Genomic DNA, 16,988 nt, shown 5'->3' with positions numbered 1-16,988 from the left:
ACAATTCCATTTACCTTCACTTAGATGTTATTCTGCTGCCTGTGTGTAAATCCCAGCAGGATGCAGAGGGGAAAGGTGGGTGGTAATATGTATTTATGTGTGGGTGTGCACGTGACTATGCTGCACACCCACACGCTAACGGCAGTGGGGCAAAGAGGAATTTGCCCTTTTAAAAACAACATTATGTACACAGTGATGTTTTTCTAGTGCGTTTGAGCTTAAAAGGAGAGTTTCTCCTGCCCGCGTGTACTTCAGTGGAACCATGATGGAAGCTGTGGTGCAAGCGGCCGTGTTTGGGCTGCTGCTGGCCTCGGCCCCCACACTGGCAGACAAGGTAAGGCCACAAAACCACACCACCAGACTCACAGAAGTTAGGAAATACAGTTATTAAGATTTGAAGTAAACGATACTGTGTCCTTATTTGTCATTACAGTCTGTGGTTAAGACTTAGTAAAAGTTAAGGAGTGATGGGAGAAGGCAAATCACTGCCATTTGAAAGTAAAGCAGCAGTGCTGAAGGAGTTCAATGCAATAAAACACCAATTTAAAAATACTTTGCCACAAAAAGCCTGCATTCAAAACCTTTTTAAAGTTTGTATGTATCATCAGCACGATGAACTTTAGGGATCAATTCATCTGTGATTATTATTATTGCTGCATGAACGTTTCTGTTTCTACTGTAGATGTTCATTGATAAGCTAATATTAACTACCTTACATGCCATTAGGATCATATTCTTTTTCATAAAAGACCTTCTTATGCAGCCTCATGAAGACGTATTTAAGATCATTTTTCACACTACATCAGTTTATTACAGAAATAAAAATCACCAAAGATTGAGAAACATGACTTTCACTGGAAAAATGGGAATACGCAAGTAAAACAATTTTTACTCAAGTGCAGGATTGAGTAAATGTACTTTTTTGAATACTAAAAAACCTAAAATAGGGTGTGTTTGATCTTTGGTCAGCCTGCAAAATAAACAAATCCATTAATTTTTTTATTGTGAAATGTGTATTTGCTCAGGACGACTGGGACATCTACAGCTTTCACATCAACTCAACAGTGTCCAGTCGTTATGCAACCACTGTCATCACAAGCCGCGTGGCCAACCGCATGAACCAGTCCAAGGAAATCGAATTTCACGTCCGGATCCCCAAGAACGCCTTCATCAGTAAATTCAGAATGTGCGTGAAGCCACAAAAAAAAAAATCACTTTTACAGGAATGGTTTCACTTCTCTGAACACAACGTGTTTGTCTTTCTTCAGGCTCATAGACGGACAATTCTACGACGGCGTTGTGAAGGGCAAAGAGAAAGCTCAGCAGACGTACACGGAGGCCGTGTCCCGGGGCCAAAGCGCCGGCCTGGTCAGGTACGCGCTCTGCCAGGTGTTCATTCCCCATGTTGGGTATCGAACTTCTTAAAACTGTCTTGTGTGTCCGTTGGCAAAGAGAGAGAAAAAAAACGAGACAAAGAATTATCTGTTATGTTTATTTTTGTCTGACATATTCTTTCAAGACACTGGCCTCATATACTCAGCCCGTACTGAGGTCACGACCTTTGATTATTAGAAGCGGGAACCACTGCTTTAGAAGGAAATGACTGTTGTGTGTGTCGCAGTTCGGTTGGAAGGACCCTGGAGGAATTCAAGACCGCTGTGACCTTGGCTGCTCACAACAAGGTGACCTTTGAACTCACATATGAGGAGCTGCTTAAACGGAGGCTCGGCAAGTACGAGCTGCAGATCCACGCTCGGCCCATGCAGCCTGTCAAGGACTTCAAGGTGTGTCTCCAGGGGGTCTCTGTTCAGCAAAACATCCAGGGAGGAAACAGAATGGTCTCAGCTTGTAACTCTTTTATTTCCTCCCTAATTCCAGGTTGATGTGTACATTAACGAGAAAGCAGGCATTAATTTCATGGAGGTCAAGGGAGGACTGAGCACCAAAGCGCTGGCTAATGCTATCACCAGAACACATGTGGACAAACAGGTGCAGTGATTCAAACATTCAGTAACTGAATTTATATCTTATTCTGACCCATATTTAACTGTTTAACTACATCATAAAGACGCCACATTCTGTCTTGTGGCTCACCCTCGTGCAAGTCTCTTTGTATCATCCAATCATTTTTATATGCTATATATATATATATATATAAATGCACTGATGACACACTGCATCACTCGTACTCAATGCTGTGCAGCACACAATAAAGTTGAATGTAACCATATTAAAGGAAAGGCCGAGGTATTCATGCATCTATGTTTGCAGGCCTGGGTGTATTTCTACCCGACAGAGGACCAACAGAAAACATGTGACAGCTGTGGAGAGCAGGGCATGAATGGGGACCTGGTTGTTGTTTATGACGTCAACAGGAACCCGTCACTGGGAGACATCAAGGTGCACAAAGAGCGCATCTCCCGGAAAATTGCAAACTTTTGAATTGTCAAGTAACCTTGCTAAAATTGACTAGGTACCATCTCCATGTCTTTAACGCACTTTTCTCCCAAACAAACTTTCTGTCCCTGAAGAAATCCGATCGCTACTTTGTTCATCACTTTGCTCCACTGAATCTTGCCAGCATACCAAAAAATGTTGTCTTCGTTATCGACCAAAGTGGCTCAATGCGCGGCAGAAAAATGCAACAGGTAAAAGTATTTTGTGTGCGTGAGTTTGAGAAAGAATTCCAATGTGGCACTGGAATATTTTTACTTAGTTTTAGTTCATTTAAACTCTAACTTTAGTAAAACATAACAAGATGTATTGCATTGTTTCTTAACTCTTGATAAATGTTCTTTCCTAGACACGGACAGCTTTAATCCACATCTTGGGTGACCTGGCGGAGGAGGACCACTTTGGTCTCCTCACTTTTGACAGCGAAGTGTTCCACTGGAAGCTGGAGCTCGTGCCGGCGACCGGGGACAATCTAGAGAGTGCCAAGAAATTTGCGCGTGAAATTGTCGAAAGAGGAGGTGAGAATTTTCCAGTTTGTGATGAAGGGAGGGACAGCGCTGATAATGACCAGCTTTCTTTTCATTTCAGCCACCGACATTAGCGCAGCAGTGCTGGAGGGAGCACGCATGCTGAATGCACATCCCAGAGAAGGTTCCGCGTCTCTCCTCATACTTCTCACTGATGGAGACCCTACCGCAGGTGACAATAAACCACACGCACACACACACACACACACACACACACACAAACACAACAAAATGTCATGAGAAAACACACAAGGGCCTGCACGTAAAAAGACGTGTCCAAACGGACCTGAGAGCCAACGGTGGAAGTGAACTCTCCTCTTTAGGCCACGTGCTTTGTGTCGTTGCAGGAGAGACAAACCCTGAGGTCATCCAGTCAAACGTCAGACGTGCCATCGTGGACAAATTTCCTCTCTACTGCCTTGGTTTTGGTTTTGATGTTAACTTTAAGTTCCTAGAGAAGATGTCGCTGCAGAACAACGGTGTAGCACGGCGTATTTATGAGGACTCGGACGCTGACTTGCAGCTGACGGTTAGTCGAAACCCACTCGCTCCGTCACGCACGCAGACCACCGTGTGATCTGCTGCATTTCCCCATCGGATCGGTCATGTTTGCCTTTGGAGAGATGTGTAAAGCGTCCATTCTGTAAACCACAGGGTTTCTACAACGAGGTGGCCACTCCTCTGCTGACAGACGTCACAATGATCTATTCTGGTGGGGCCAATCTTACCCAGACTAACTTCAGCCAGTACTATAACGGCTCCGAGATTGTGGTGGCCGGTCAGATCACGGACAACGGCATCGAGACCTTCACCCCACAAGTTGTGGCCATTTCAGTAAGGATTGCTCCTCCCCCGACCACCAGCTGTAATATTTAGTAAAAGCACCGTGATTCATGACATAGAAATGGCGTTTGAACTGTGACAGCGCAACAGAAGGGTGACGTTTTCTGACACGCACGCCATGGTGGAGTCGGAGGAAGAGGCGTCGGACAGCTCCGTCCGACGGGTTTGGGCCTATCTCACAGTCAAACAGCTCCTGGAGAAAGAGTGAGTGCCACGGCGACATCGTTTCTCTGTGTTACCAAATGCAACATGACGCAATTGTCGTGTTTACAACATGAACCCAATCTGTGACCCAGGCTGGTGTCGTCTGGACCTGAGAAGGAGAAGGCCAAGAAAGAGGCCCTGGAGCTGTCGCTGAAGTTCAGCTTTGTAACCCCATTCACATCAATGGTGGTCACAAAGCCTCAGGGGGAGAACAGCGATGTGCTCCACAAACCCAGGGAGGGGAAAAAACACGAGGGGAGAAGAAGGAGTTTTCTTCATTCGATGCCGCACAGACCCACAAGGCCGAGCACCAGTGCTTTAGTTACGCAACACAGATGTAATTAAAACACACACAAGTGACACATCTGTATGATTTTATTAGATATTTATAAAATAATTATAATAATTCCTTGCCTACAGCTTGTGGATGGTACTTAAAATACATGAATCGCATTTAGAGTGTTTTAGTTTTGAACTAAAAGCACAATTGAAAAATTCACAATAATAAAATACAAGCTAATACAGCATTATTTTCACTTAAAAAATATTAATTTTTGCTATTATGTCTTTCTTTTTAACAGTGCATAGTCAGTCAGGTAAGACATGAAATATATTACTATACTATTATATTATACTATTGGTTGATTGATAACAAAATTTACTATAATGCAATTTCAAGTTCTTACCTTTTTCTTTTTTACAGGATTCATCAGTTTACCAAGTAAAACACAAAATTAAATTAACGCAACAGATACATGTTTGATTCATCAATTTACTGGATTTTATACTCGTTGCAACGTTAATTATATTATATTTATGTCGCAGATGAGAACACCGAAGTATTTGTGACTGGTTCTGATCATCGTCAACACGGACAACAAGGACATATTCGGCGAGTTTTGGGTAAGACTTGGGTACACACAGGCATATGAGACACTGATAATGAATTACTAATAAAACACATTTAATATACTCCACAGTATATATCCCAAAACATAATATATAACCAAAAAAATTCTCATGGGTAAATATTTGAAATATTCTCAGTAGAAAAATGTGATTTGATCAAAAACACAAGCCAACAGAAAAAGTGAAGGTGGAGGAGGCTTCAATTTACAAATCCTTATACTAAAATAACAAATGTTGTTGTCATCGTTTTCCTTCTAGTAGGTGCATCTCTTGTCGATGGAGCATCAGGTCGCAGAGGATCAGCTCAAGGTGTGTTCTAATATTACTACATAGTGTATATATCTTACTGTGTATAGAGATTTATTAACATTTCCAAAGGGACACTTGAGTTTGTTGAAACTCAGGCAAATTTGACATTGACTTCGTCAGGGAGGATGCAGGCGGAAGGAGGCAGGACTCAAGACGCAGGATTCTCACAAAACGGTGCTCTTCATTCTTTATTATACAAAACTGAGACGTGCTCCAACAACGACTGACGTAGACAATGACGCGACCAGGACACCAGGCTCACGGGCCTTAAACCCACTAGGGAGGTGCAGGGGATTGGACACAGGTGGAAACAATCAGGCAATCACAGGACAAGGCAGGAAGTGAAGTTACCCAGGGACACAAGAGACATGAGACTACCAAAATAAAACAGGAAAAAGAACCACACCGTGACAGACTTAGTTTTAGTTTTCTCATGAATGCTTAAAATATAAATCTTTTAAACGTTGCTTTCTGCAATGAATGCAGAGCTTTTTTTATGATGCTATAAAATATAATCTATGAAATCTTTGATATCTAAAGTTTTTAGAAAGCTAATTTCTCTGTACCTCTCCTAACATTGCAGTCAGTATTTTACTGAAAATCGACATGGAAGATATTAACAGATGGTTCATTTTTAAATCCATTTTTCAGCAGCAAGGATTATTGCCCCACCACCCGACTACGAGGCTTTTTTGGTCTCTGCAGGTAAACTTACTTTCTGTGCTACTTTTGATCCATCCATCACATTTTGTAGATACCAACCACCCATTTTCAACTTTAAAAAGCAGCTGCATAACCTATAAATCCATTTTGTTGTATGTGTGTATTTAGTGGTTTGTTTTAAAGCTGAGGTCAGGTGTCAATTAATGCAAACCCTTTTACAGCTTTATAGTATTAAGTTCAAAACTTGCTTTGTGGAAATGTAACTACTGATGAACCTTTAAATTTCCAAACAGATTTACATGACACCCCCGACATGTTTCCCACTATCGTGACACCCCACGCTACTGAAGGTAGAGTACATCTCTCCTTTGTGTAACTTGTGCTGTGTGCACTAACTAAGACTAAGACAATCTGACAGTGTTTACTACTCCTGGGTGACTCTATATTTCTCCCTAGCTCCACTTTCTCACAGATTTTTGCAAAAAACTGAGAATCTCTCTCTTCCTCTGTGCTTTGATGTCACTGGGAAAGTTCAACTTAAACTACTTCACCATCCCAGCGAGGGTCAGTAATAGCCCTCTTTGTTTGTTTGTCTTTACATCGTTGTCCACACACTTCTACTTTAGTGAAGGATGCGTGTTTTTGCATCATGCATTTCTCTCTCTTTTGTCTTAGAGCTGTTTGTGAATGGTCAGCTGGATTCGGTAAGGAATGGAGGCTTCAGAAGGATTACCATTCTCTTGAAGACTGACCTGCAGGTTCAGATTGACACTGAAAAAATCCTTGTGATAGAGGGACAGAGAATTTCAGGCCTCCTGGGATACATTTCCCACACAGTTGGAAGGTGACTTTGCTTTCTCTGACCTCACAAGTTGTTGTATTACAGATTGAACAAAAGAGCTGCAAAGCAAATGTGTGTCTCATTGATGAAGCTTAATGTTTATTGCACATACATGGGGGGGTATCAAAATTCTCATTTACCTCTCTGCAGGATTGCCCCCCCTTCCTCCCATAAAGGCATGTGTGAATAAAAAGTGAATTTGTAACCAATGTTGTAATCTAAATCTACAGTTGAAGCTTCCACTAAAAGCCAATCCACCCAATTGAAGCATCCTGGATAGTGAGAGCTGTGTCCTCTGCTGGATTGCAATCGGCCCCTAAAAAAGTCAAATGAGCCGTGCAGGGTCATTAAAAAGACTACAAGAAGACTAATGGTGTAATTTTTTTTTCAGTTTGACGTTGGTTAGCCGGGAGAAGGAAATAGACGTTGCTGTTGGAGACACGCGCATTGTCATCGCAATTCACAAGGAGGGTGGCAAAGACTTCCTGTGGCCCATTTTGAGACAGCGGCCGTTAGATGACAACGTTTCAGGAATTTTAGGTGGGTTCAAACGGGTGGATTTTTATGATTTGAAACGAGATCCATGAATTGACCTTATGTATCGGACATTCAAGTAAAGTTCAAAACAAATAAATTATTCAAATTAAATTGAATCAGTATCTGGAAATGTGTCTTTGTAAAAGGTTAATACTTTGTGCAGTGTCTCTTTAAGTGCATTATTTAGAGCCACAGCTGTACTGGTTTCCCCTCTGTGTCTCCAGCTCTAAAGCCAGCAGTTTATGACGAGGTGCAACAAAGTCCCTCAACAAGACTTCAGATCAAAGGCCACGACTATGATTCTACCAGGTACACTTCATGCTTATAAAAACCCACGTTTGTGAGTGCTTTAATTGTATTTGTTCTGATGTAAAACTGAGATAAGGCGAGATAACCAACACCTTTGTCTCTCCTGTAAAGGGCCAGTGTTGTTGACCACAGTATCGACCCGCCGCCCACTTACGACTGCTGGCTCATGTCTGCTGAGTCTGTCCTGCAGAGAAGCCTGGATGACTTCATTGTTGCATAAACGTAACAAATGTAAATGTTTTATCGCTTGTAAAGATTTCATTTGAAATAAAAAATGAGTCAAACACAAATTGAACAATCACCAGTGACTCACATGAACCAACACAATTGACCGGATCTCTGGTTATCTTGTATGACCTAAATTTAATTTACACAGATTATTCCTATTATTATCATATTATCCATCATATTATCATGTTTAATTAGTTTGGAACAATTCTTGAAATGTAGTTAATACTTCAACAATAAAAAGAGAAGAAGAAAGTAGTAAATCCAGTTATTGTGGCACAGCCGTCCAACGTGGCCTGATAGCACAGAGCTTTCACAAGTACATTCCATTCTCACCATGTGACCTTGCATATGCCCATTTATTTACTGTGAGAACAGAAAATGAAAGAAGCCGAACGTTAGCCTACTGCTTACAAAATGTAATATTTGTTGAGTAATATCAAGGAGGCGAGGTGGCGGTAGACCAGTGTTGTTGAGTTATTGTAAAAGTAAATGTGTGACGTTTTTCCTAAAGCTTAAGTGCTTCTGTGGCCTGTGAGCTCACCTTCAAAGTTAGCAGCACAGATGGTTCAGAAAGATAATGTTAGATGTTCCTAACTTATTGTTAATTTACAGGTACCTCAAACAAACAGAAATGGTTGCTTAGCGCCTGTGTCTCACAGCTGTAAGCAGCTTAAGTAAATATATACTTATATATATAATTTACAAAGCTCGCGATGTGTGCATTGTTGATTTTAATGTTGCTCTGTGTGAACAGATTTATGGAGGATAACAAAGAGCCCAGAGGTTATGTTTTAGTCTAACTTGATGTGGTCAAATCAGTCAACACGCCGTGCACGGTGCTTATTGAGTCGAGTGAGATTGTCCTCTTCCATGAAACTCTAATTCAAAGGTATGAGCGCATTCTCAGGGGCAGCGTGATAAACCTGTTCATCAAGGTGCAGCTTACACAAACAGAAAGGATCGTTGCCACCAGCAGCAAAATGACGCTCTGTGCAACACGCTTCAGTAAAATAACACAGAGGGAGGAATCTGCTCTTTTTTATTTTAATACATTAGTTGGGTACTACTGGTCATTCTGTAGAGCAACACGTTTTTGAGATGGTTAGTTTGGGCTCTATAGAAAGAGAAAGAGAGAGAGAGAGAGAGAGAGAGAGGGGGGGAGAGAGAGAGATGAGGGAGAGGGAGGGACATCACATGACTAGGGATAGTGACGCTCTGCATGGCTTCAAATGACTCAAACGTTTCTCGGCAGCGGTAGACGGTCCGAGGAGAAGAGTTTACCTCGCTGATCACAGTAAGTAGATCGCTTGTGTCATTTCATTACGCTGGCTTGAATAACTGATCTCACGTCCTAGCAGTCTCTGCTTGTTTAATGCTTACGGGTGTTTGGAGTAATTATGTCTGTTGGGGGTTTGTGAAGCGAGTGATCCAATTATTCGTACACCAGAAAACTTTTGGAGTCAGTTTGAACAGGAGAGAGAAATGTGTTCCCATTTGTGGTGGTGGGCTTTCATTGTTTTCATTCCCTGTCTGCTGAAAATATCTCTCTTCTTCCCCAGGGGCCAAAAGGTTAATCCCACCAATCACCGCGCTCTCTGTCTCTGCTGATGTTCAGTTTCAAATAAATCATCAACCAGAACTGGCGATGAGGCAGAAGACACTGGACTTGTTGAACAAATGTGTCTTGACGGTTTAGGAGTCAAGTCATTTGGAGGCAAAATGTTTCTTCCTGGATGGTCCTCTTGGTGTGTTTTACTCACTCTGCACATCCACGGGGCTTTGGCCACTTCTGGATACACCAGCCATGAAGTCTTCTGCTTACAGGTACTGCAGGGTGCACTGCTTGGAGACACAGTACAAACACTGGCACTTTTTAATTTCCTTTTAGCTTTAGTGCAGCCTGCTTGGACATTTTAATTTCCCTTTTCTCCGATAAAGTGTCTTATCCTCAAAGATTCAATGAATCAGAGAAATGGATGCAAACATCTGCCAGCCTGTCCAAAACACAGGCCTGACGTATGTGAATGAAACACAATACAGGCCTCTTAGCAGTCAATATTTAACTCCCAGATGAAACTCAGTTCCAACGTGATGCCACAAGTCAAGCATCTGTCCACATTTCCTTTATCCTCCTTTTAGGGGCTTTCGAATTGCACAATTGAGGACAAGATGCTTCCCGCTCTTCCCGCTCAAGAGAAAAACGGCGTTGCCGTCCGAAACCTGAATCCATATTTCAAGCTGTGCTGCCGGGACGGCGGACCGTGTGCTGTGTGCCTGGTGATCGACGCGGAGATCGACTTCAAGCCAGATAACGACACGCAGCAGGACGACCACTCTGGGTACGATGAGGAGGATTACAGCGAGGAGGCAGAGAGCAACCCAAGAGGTAACAACCAAGGCTACGAGGCGCCCACTCTCACGTTTCTACTCGTTGTTATAAAGGAACTTTTACATTAACCAATCCATAATTAAACAGTAGAAGCTTGCACTTTGTTTTGTAATTGGCATCACAAGACATGTAACAAGTTTACTCAGTTCACAGATAAGAGATTAAATGTTTGGGTTCGGAAGGTGTTGCTCCTAAAGTTTGGTCTGCCATTACTGTCTCAAATATTTCTGAGCCCCACCTTTTTGTGTGTTGCAACAGCATCTGTGAAACTGTGTTACCAGGCGGTACACGTCCTGCCCACGTGCAAGAAGGTGCAGTTTGTGGTTAATCATGGACCTCTCACTCAGAAAGACCGGCCAAAGGTAGACTCCCTGTGCTGTAATGTGGAGTTTGTGATATCAATGTGGATTCCTCTCTTTCATCATGAACTCTGTGTGTGTGTGTGTGTGTGTGTGTGTGTGTGTGTGTGTGTGTGTGTGTGTGTGTGTGTGTGTGTGTCTGCTACAGTTTACAGTGGTGATCAGAGAGCCAGCTGGGGTTTCCTTCAGCACTCACGTCACAGTTTTTTCGGCCAAACCGGCAGCTCTAACCAGAGAAGTTGACGCTCCTTCTCTGGATGAAGGTAAAGTTCATCACAAAGCACGCGTTGAGCCCGTTACTGGCCTCTGGCACCAGTGACCCAGACTGCATTGTGTCTCTGCAGTGTGCTCCCAGCAGCAGCAGGAGCGTGTGGAACAGTGTGCAGGTAAGAAATCTCCACTTCCCACCTGGACGCTTTCCTTGGGCCTTGCGTCCCTGCAAATGAACCGTTGTTTTTTTTTCTTTCCTCCCTTTCAGTGCCCAGACTCCTCAGTGTGATCAACCAGGCCATGAATCGGGTGGAGCTGAAGTTGGCCGACACTAATGAAAGCCTGCCCTCTGTGTGCGTCCAGTACGAGGCGGATGGAGACTGTCGGGTCAGTGTTGTATGTCAGTGGCTGATTTTAGTGGTAGTTACAGTTTTCTTCCTTAGTTATTGTTCTCTATGTTATTTGTTTGTTTGAAGGGGTAAATCAAAAGTGCTTGTTATGCTTTAATACACAAGCATGGCTCTAGCTGCTGTATTTGCCACCATTTCATACATCAATGCATCATATTTTAACAAGTGTTTTGTATTTTAGAATTGAATGAGTTTGTCTATTGATCCAATGTGTAAAATATGCTGTCTGAAACCTAAATACTTATATTGAACGTCTTGATTTGTTGCTTAAAAAGATGAATTCATTATAACAAACATTTTTTGTCTAAAATCCAGTAGTATTTTTTAAGTAAGTAGAGGTTCCTACATTAGCATTGTACATCTTCACAGTCCCTGCTCACCACTGGTTAGTCATCTCAATAAGTCAATGCTGTGGTAAATGTTCCTCTGTAGGACTGGGACAGAAGGCCCATCCCTCTGGACTCTGTGACCCCCTGCACCTGTCTCCAGGTACCATCCCTTGAACATTGTGATTCAATGAGGCCACCGCATCACCAGTGTTGTGTCTGTATGACAGACAGTGTGACAAATGTGCGTGTGTTTTTTCAGGTATGGAAGGAGGACAAGCTGAGGCGCTCCCAAAGCTGCCCCTTTGTTCACACAGGTGTGACATTTCCTCTTTTTTTTAGTTTCACTTTATTGTGAGTGAAGGCTGGGCAGTTCACCTTTGGTATGCTGATGTGTCCTTCGTCTCCACTCCAGATGTCCTCCAAAGGAACGTGAGGGACAACGTGTCCGTGTCAATGAGTCTGGGTCAAGCAAAATACCTCAACCACTCAATGCTGTGGTGGAACCTGACTGCCCCCTGCAGGCTGGAAGGGGAAGTGTGGCTTTGCAACAACGAACACACCTGCAGGCAGATGGAAGGTTTCAAACAACAGCTGGCAAACAACACATGGAAACAGAACAGCAAGGGACAGTGGGTGAGAAACTTTAATACTGAACCATGCACCCCTTATTGTAATGTAACACGAATGATTCAAAATTTGAAAAATACTTGGAAAGCTTTAGGTCTCTGGTAGAATCTAAAGTAAAGTTCTGCTGGTTTGAATGACGCAATGCTACACAGCACAAGTTTTGAATGACTGAGTCGTGTGGTTATGTCCTCTTCAGGAGACAAAAGGGGTGTTTGAAGAAATCAAAATTCATCTCTCACCATGTATGATGGTAAATTAACCGTCCCTCTATGCCTCCTATATTTACCTACTTAATGATACTGAATAATTAATGAATGTTTTGTGCAGGTGAAGCTCAAAGGAATGGGAGCGCTGCCTCTTTTCTGTTTGGAAAACAGTGAGTCATAGTTAAATAGTTAAATATATATATATATATAACAATAAATAAACATTTTTTAGCTAAAATACAGCTTCTGATTCTTGAGGTTTCATAAAACAGGAGTTTGTTTTGTCAGCTGACAGGTGGCGCTGGAGCCTCCTGGTTGTTGGACTCATGCTGCTGGTTTGCGTGACGGTTCTTGCATTTTATTTCCTTCATGACGCTGTCAAGGGTGAGTTTTATTCATTTTGTGAGAACAGAATGTTTCAAAGACTCTCTGCTGTGACATTTTAAACCGATCCATGAGGAAATATGCATGGTCCAACATCTGAGATCAAGATCTGACCAGTTAATACAGTCTGCACTTGCCCACTAAGCATATATTATATCAGCCATTTGAGAAACTGAAATTATAAACATCTCTGTAGTGTATTTCTGATAATATTCCCTCTTTACTTGTTGTTTCTACAGAATGGGTGTGGAGCTGCCGTCATGGCGGATTTGTAAAAAGTGAGTATCATCTCAACAACTGGTTTTAAGAAAACAAATGGAGAAGTCACGATTAAACAATCCCCTGTCATCCGCCCCCGTTGTTCATCCTCTCTGAAGTTTCCAGCGAGGGTCACGTGGTGCTGCTTAGCCCCCCAGATGTGGACCACAGTGTTTCGGAGTCGGTATGTGAGCTCGGCGCCCAGCTCCGTAACCGAGGCTTCAACGTGCTCGTGGACCAGTGTAGCAGGAAGGAGCAGTGCAGTCTGGGGCCCCTCCCGTGGCTGCACTCCCAGCTGATGGAGATGAACAGCCGGGGGGGCACGTTTGTGCTGGTCTTGACCCGCGCGGCCTTAAGCAGAGCGGAGGGATGGGCCCATCCGGGGAAAGAGGTTATCAAGGCAAAGGGGGACCCCACGGGCCTCCCGGAGATCACCTCCCCTTACTCTGATGTCTTCAGCGCCTCCCTGTCCCTCATCCAAGCGGACAAGCAGCTGGGCAGAGCCGGAGAACGTTTCCTTCTGGTGACACTGGGCCTCCATCCAAAAGGTGACAGGAGACTACCAGAGCTTCTTCGAGGGCTGCCCTTGTTCCAGCTGCCCTCCCAGACCAAGGCTCTGTTGCATGAGCTCACTGTGGGAAGGACTAGGAGGACATGGACAGGGTGGGAGTGGACTACCTCAGGCAGAAGGACAGCAAAGACATCGCAGAGGGCATCCTACAGTAAAAGTGCAGAAGATGCGTGAAGGACGTGAAGTTGATCCAAATTGTGAGATGATGAGGAGGCGATTTGAAAGGCTGACTAATCGCTGTTATTGTCAAGAAATGCCGGGAAATTAACAATACAATACGTTTATGTAACAATAGAATTCTTCCTGTGTTCACTTGCCTTTCTGAATTTTTCAGCCGCGTTATTAAAAAAAAAATTACATTAAATCTAACTGCAGTACTGTTTGTCTCTGTTACCTCAAAAAGTTGTATTTGTTAGGGATTATTTTCAGCTGTGTAAGCAAGTAGAACAGAGTCTGTGTATGTTTAAGGACGTTTTCGATGGAGTTCATACAGATAAAGAATTGTCTTTATGTTTATCATATACAGTGTAACTTAACAATTTACCTTCTAATCAAATGTAAATGCTTCCCTTAATGGTCATTCTATTTATTCATGGTTTAAGAACCCGTCATTCATTGACTTGGAGACCTCATTCCAGCAGATTGATTTAATATTAAAGGAGGCCTTTATTTTAGGTTAAAAACTGTACATTTGATGGAACAAACCTGAATATGGTGCAACAGTTTGTGTTTGCCTAAAGATTATTTTTTTTCGTTTTATTTATTGAAACTCGATATATAGATTCTCTCAAAGAAGAACATGTTCATTTTTATGTTGGCAAATGTGTGACTGTTATAGGGGGGGTCTAAGTTTTTTTGGACAATATGTCATGTCAAAACATTATATAGGATAATTTGTTTGTTTGGGTCTTTACATGGGGGACAAACTGTCCTTTAAGCTCCCATATGTTGAGCCTAAAATCTTACGTGCTAATTATAGCCATGTGGCTACTAAATGTCTGCCAACACCGGTCTATAAATAAAGGAAGCACGGTGGCTCCCGGATTGTGATTGGCCGTCGCCAAGTGAAGGACGGTGGATCCCATTGGTTCAATCATGTGTCATAGATGAACAAGTAGAACTGCTCCATATATACTGTCGTGACATTCCGCAGGGGCGGTGCTCTGGGAGTTGTCAGTGCTCCGCCCGCTTCGGAGGTTTGGTGTGAATTTTGTAGAAGTAGTTTTTGAAGTTTTGAGAAGCTCATGTCGTTCACAGCGAAACCAGTTCACACTCAGTTGAAGCACACAGAAGAGGTAAAGAAAGCTCTGAACTTTAAGCTCTTGTACGTTTTGAGGTACATAACAAATGCGAAGTGTGTTCTAATTTTAAATATGCAGCGGTATTATTATAACAAGGTCATTCACATGGGGACAAAAACCGTCGCATATTAATATATTAAATATGTAAGCGGCACCAATGTTGTATGTTGTTGGTTGGGCCGAAGCCAACTTTAACTACATTCTGATCTGCAATAAACAGTTGTATTTAATATTTTATCTGTGGTCACTAGTAGTGGCCAGGTCCACACAGCAGAACGAGTAGAATATTAGGTCTGTTGTACGAATCAAATATAGAAAGAACTATAATGTAAAGTACCTAAAAAAGACCTCTGGTGTATTTAAAGCTAATTTAAAAAATCAACTGCCAAAAACAGCTTCCTAAACTGTTTTTTAGGCTTTGATTTCCATTTAGAGATGATGTGATATAAGTGAACTTTATTTTGGGATTTGTTTTTCTTCACACTCACATACTTTATTCTGCAAGGGATCTGGTGCCAATTTATATATTCCCACCTTGCAAGCGTCATTTAACAAACCCGGAAGGCTCTCTTTTGGAGATAAACAACTTTATCTTGTGGACGTAATGGGACAGATGGGAGAGAGGATGCTTCACAAGAAGCTGCTGCAGGCTGCGTGGCTGTGCTGCCTGTTGGCGGCCAAGGTGCACAGCTGCCCAGATGCCTGCAGCAAGTGTCCAGGCCCAGAACACCACCAGTGCCAGGAATGCAGAGCGGGATGGACACTCCACAATAACACCTGTGTAGGTACTGAATGCGAAGCTTGCCACCCCATACGTGTATGTGATGAGAAGAGAAGCAGACGCTGTAAATGTTTGCATGTCTGGATCTGTTTTAGATGTCGATGAGTGTGGCACCGAGCTGGGAATCTGTCCTACAAACAGCTACTGTTTCAATACAGATGGATCCTTTGCGTGCCGAGGTCAGTGGTTAACAACTGGTGTGAAAGACCCAACAGCCTTTTTCTCAAAGTAAAATAGATATATAAATAGATAAATAGATATAAGGAAGTCTTACCAATTAATACCAATCAACATTTTTTCTTTAGGCCTTAACATATAGATGTTCCCTAGGAGTGATTAAAAGACAGAGAAGCAGAAAAGTCACTGTTTCAGCACTAATCCAGGCTAGTTGAGCCCTTATATGATACTGTTATCTATAATTATACCAATATTAACAGAAACAAAGCTACCACACCAAAGATTTGATAAAATAAATCATAATGTTCACAAATTCCTTTTATTTTCTTTCTAAACTCCTGACGTTTTCTTTCTTTTGTTCTTAACCAGTCGTTTTTCAGCAATGCCCCACTCTTCCAGAACGACATTTAGCCTTCATGCATTCCATGAACAGTGGAGGATGTGTGTGTGTGAGGCTACACACCACTACACACCACCCTTCATAGATGATTTACTCACTCATATTGGGAACTGTATAGCATCACTGCATACCTCTTGTAACAGTAGATAAAACCTTTTAGCATTTATATAGAGCTCAGAACGTTAGTTAGTTTCTGGTTTAGTTTTTTTGAAAAGGAGATAGACATCAAACGAAAAACATCTACAAAATGTTGAGCATGACACAACAAAGTGCTCTAAGTCATTATTTCTTCTAATCTAATTGTATCTTGTGGCTTATCTCACTCATGTCATGTACATTGTTTGGTAATGATTCAACCAAGTGGTGACTCCTTCCTCAGCCTGCTCCCCGGCCTGTGTGGGCTGTATGGGCAGCGGAGCAGCTCGCTGCAGGAGATGTGCCTCTGGCTACACATTGGCCGGCTCCAAGTGTGTCGGTAAATGCACAGAAGAGAATCTACTGACTATTATTTCATCAGTATGGATTCTTTATGGGCCCTGGGGATTTGCCTTACGTCTCTGATGAGAGGGCGTCGCGTGTCTTTCTTGGATTTTCTCAGACGTGGATGAATGCAGTGAGCGGATTCTTGCCTGTCGCGGTCTGGATGAGATTTGCACCAACACAGAGGGCTCTTTCCGCTGCGACTGTGCTGAGGGATTCATCCATAGGGACGCTGTCTGTGTGAAGAAGCAGCTTCCAGGTGGGTCTCATTATTTACCT

The 16,988-nt window shown here is 42.6% G+C and overlaps 3 protein-coding genes across 9 annotated transcripts in view; all 3 read left to right on the top strand.

Annotated features, from left to right (window-relative positions):
* Positions 1-187: 187 nt before the first annotated feature.
* On the top strand, positions 188-8,079 carry LOC119229518 (inter-alpha-trypsin inhibitor heavy chain H4-like). 6 transcript variants are annotated; one of them, XM_037489952.2, is made up of 25 exons: positions 188-334; positions 1,026-1,186; positions 1,269-1,373; positions 1,622-1,784; positions 1,879-1,989; positions 2,272-2,400; positions 2,532-2,648; positions 2,804-2,972; positions 3,043-3,153; positions 3,329-3,510; positions 3,636-3,815; positions 3,907-4,028; positions 4,121-4,365; positions 4,610-4,624; positions 4,732-4,749; positions 4,854-4,931; positions 5,196-5,246; positions 5,367-5,420; positions 5,901-5,951; positions 6,203-6,259; positions 6,366-6,473; positions 6,585-6,753; positions 7,142-7,290; positions 7,512-7,596; positions 7,708-8,079. In XM_037489952.2, exons 1-25 carry the CDS (start codon positions 263-265, stop codon positions 7,814-7,816), a joined length of 2,811 nt encoding a protein of 936 aa, XP_037345849.2. In that variant the 5' UTR covers positions 188-262; the 3' UTR covers positions 7,817-8,079. The 6 variants fall into 6 exon arrangements, with proteins under 6 accessions (XP_037345849.2, XP_037345848.2, XP_037345850.2 ...); XM_037489951.2 differs by having other exon boundaries at positions 5,898-5,951; XM_037489953.2 differs by lacking the exon at positions 4,732-4,749 and having other exon boundaries at positions 5,898-5,951.
* Positions 8,080-9,043: 964 nt separating this feature from the next.
* il17rc (interleukin 17 receptor C) lies at positions 9,044-13,748 on the top strand. 2 transcript variants are annotated; one of them, XM_037489958.2, is made up of 15 exons: positions 9,044-9,121; positions 9,387-9,651; positions 9,967-10,213; positions 10,475-10,578; positions 10,724-10,838; positions 10,920-10,961; positions 11,054-11,172; positions 11,628-11,684; positions 11,784-11,838; positions 11,937-12,157; positions 12,348-12,401; positions 12,479-12,527; positions 12,646-12,741; positions 12,981-13,019; positions 13,119-13,748. In XM_037489958.2, exons 2-15 carry the CDS (start codon positions 9,505-9,507, stop codon positions 13,742-13,744), a joined length of 1,971 nt encoding a protein of 656 aa, XP_037345855.2. In that variant the 5' UTR covers positions 9,044-9,121; positions 9,387-9,504; the 3' UTR covers positions 13,745-13,748. The 2 variants fall into 2 exon arrangements, with proteins under 2 accessions (XP_037345855.2, XP_062420052.1); XM_062564068.1 differs by lacking the exon at positions 12,348-12,401.
* A 1,007-nt stretch (positions 13,749-14,755) lies between these two features.
* The window catches only part of LOC119229521 (protein disulfide isomerase Creld1), a 3,162-nt gene continuing 929 nt past the window's right edge, over positions 14,756-16,988 (top strand). Inside the window, exons 1-5 of the mRNA XM_037489959.2 lie at positions 14,756-14,865; positions 15,485-15,656; positions 15,748-15,831; positions 16,609-16,704; positions 16,828-16,968. Of these exons, the coding sequence (XP_037345856.2) occupies positions 14,815-14,865; positions 15,485-15,656; positions 15,748-15,831; positions 16,609-16,704; positions 16,828-16,968 (544 nt within the window). The 5' untranslated portion in view covers positions 14,756-14,814. The remainder of the gene's footprint in view (positions 14,866-15,484; positions 15,657-15,747; positions 15,832-16,608; positions 16,705-16,827; positions 16,969-16,988) is intronic.

Source organism: Pungitius pungitius, chromosome 8 (genome assembly GCF_949316345.1).
Source record: "Pungitius pungitius chromosome 8, fPunPun2.1, whole genome shotgun sequence".
In the NCBI taxonomy this organism is placed as follows: Eukaryota; Metazoa; Chordata; class Actinopteri; order Perciformes; family Gasterosteidae; genus Pungitius; species Pungitius pungitius.
The sequence above is the reverse complement of the archived record's forward strand: the minus strand, read 5'-3'. Positions and strand labels throughout refer to the sequence as shown.

Excerpts from the sequence above, each read along its gene's own strand:
- LOC119229518 (XM_037489951.2), top strand. The coding sequence starts at position 263 with ATGATGGAAGCTGTGGTGCAAGCGGCCGTGTTTGGGCTGCTGCTGGCC. Across the intron at positions 1,374-1,621 it reads CAAAGCGCCGGCCTGGTCAG|TTCGGTTGGAAGGACCCTGG; the intron begins GTACGCGCTCTG and ends TGTGTGTCGCAG. Across the intron at positions 4,029-4,120 it reads AAACAGCTCCTGGAGAAAGA|GCTGGTGTCGTCTGGACCTG; the intron begins GTGAGTGCCACG and ends TCTGTGACCCAG.
- il17rc (XM_037489958.2), top strand. The coding sequence starts at position 9,505 with ATGTGTCTTGACGGTTTAGGAGTCAAGTCATTTGGAGGCAAAATGTTT. Across the intron at positions 10,214-10,474 it reads GGCAGAGAGCAACCCAAGAG|CATCTGTGAAACTGTGTTAC; the intron begins GTAACAACCAAG and ends GTGTTGCAACAG. Across the intron at positions 10,962-11,053 it reads GCGTGTGGAACAGTGTGCAG|TGCCCAGACTCCTCAGTGTG; the intron begins GTAAGAAATCTC and ends CCTCCCTTTCAG.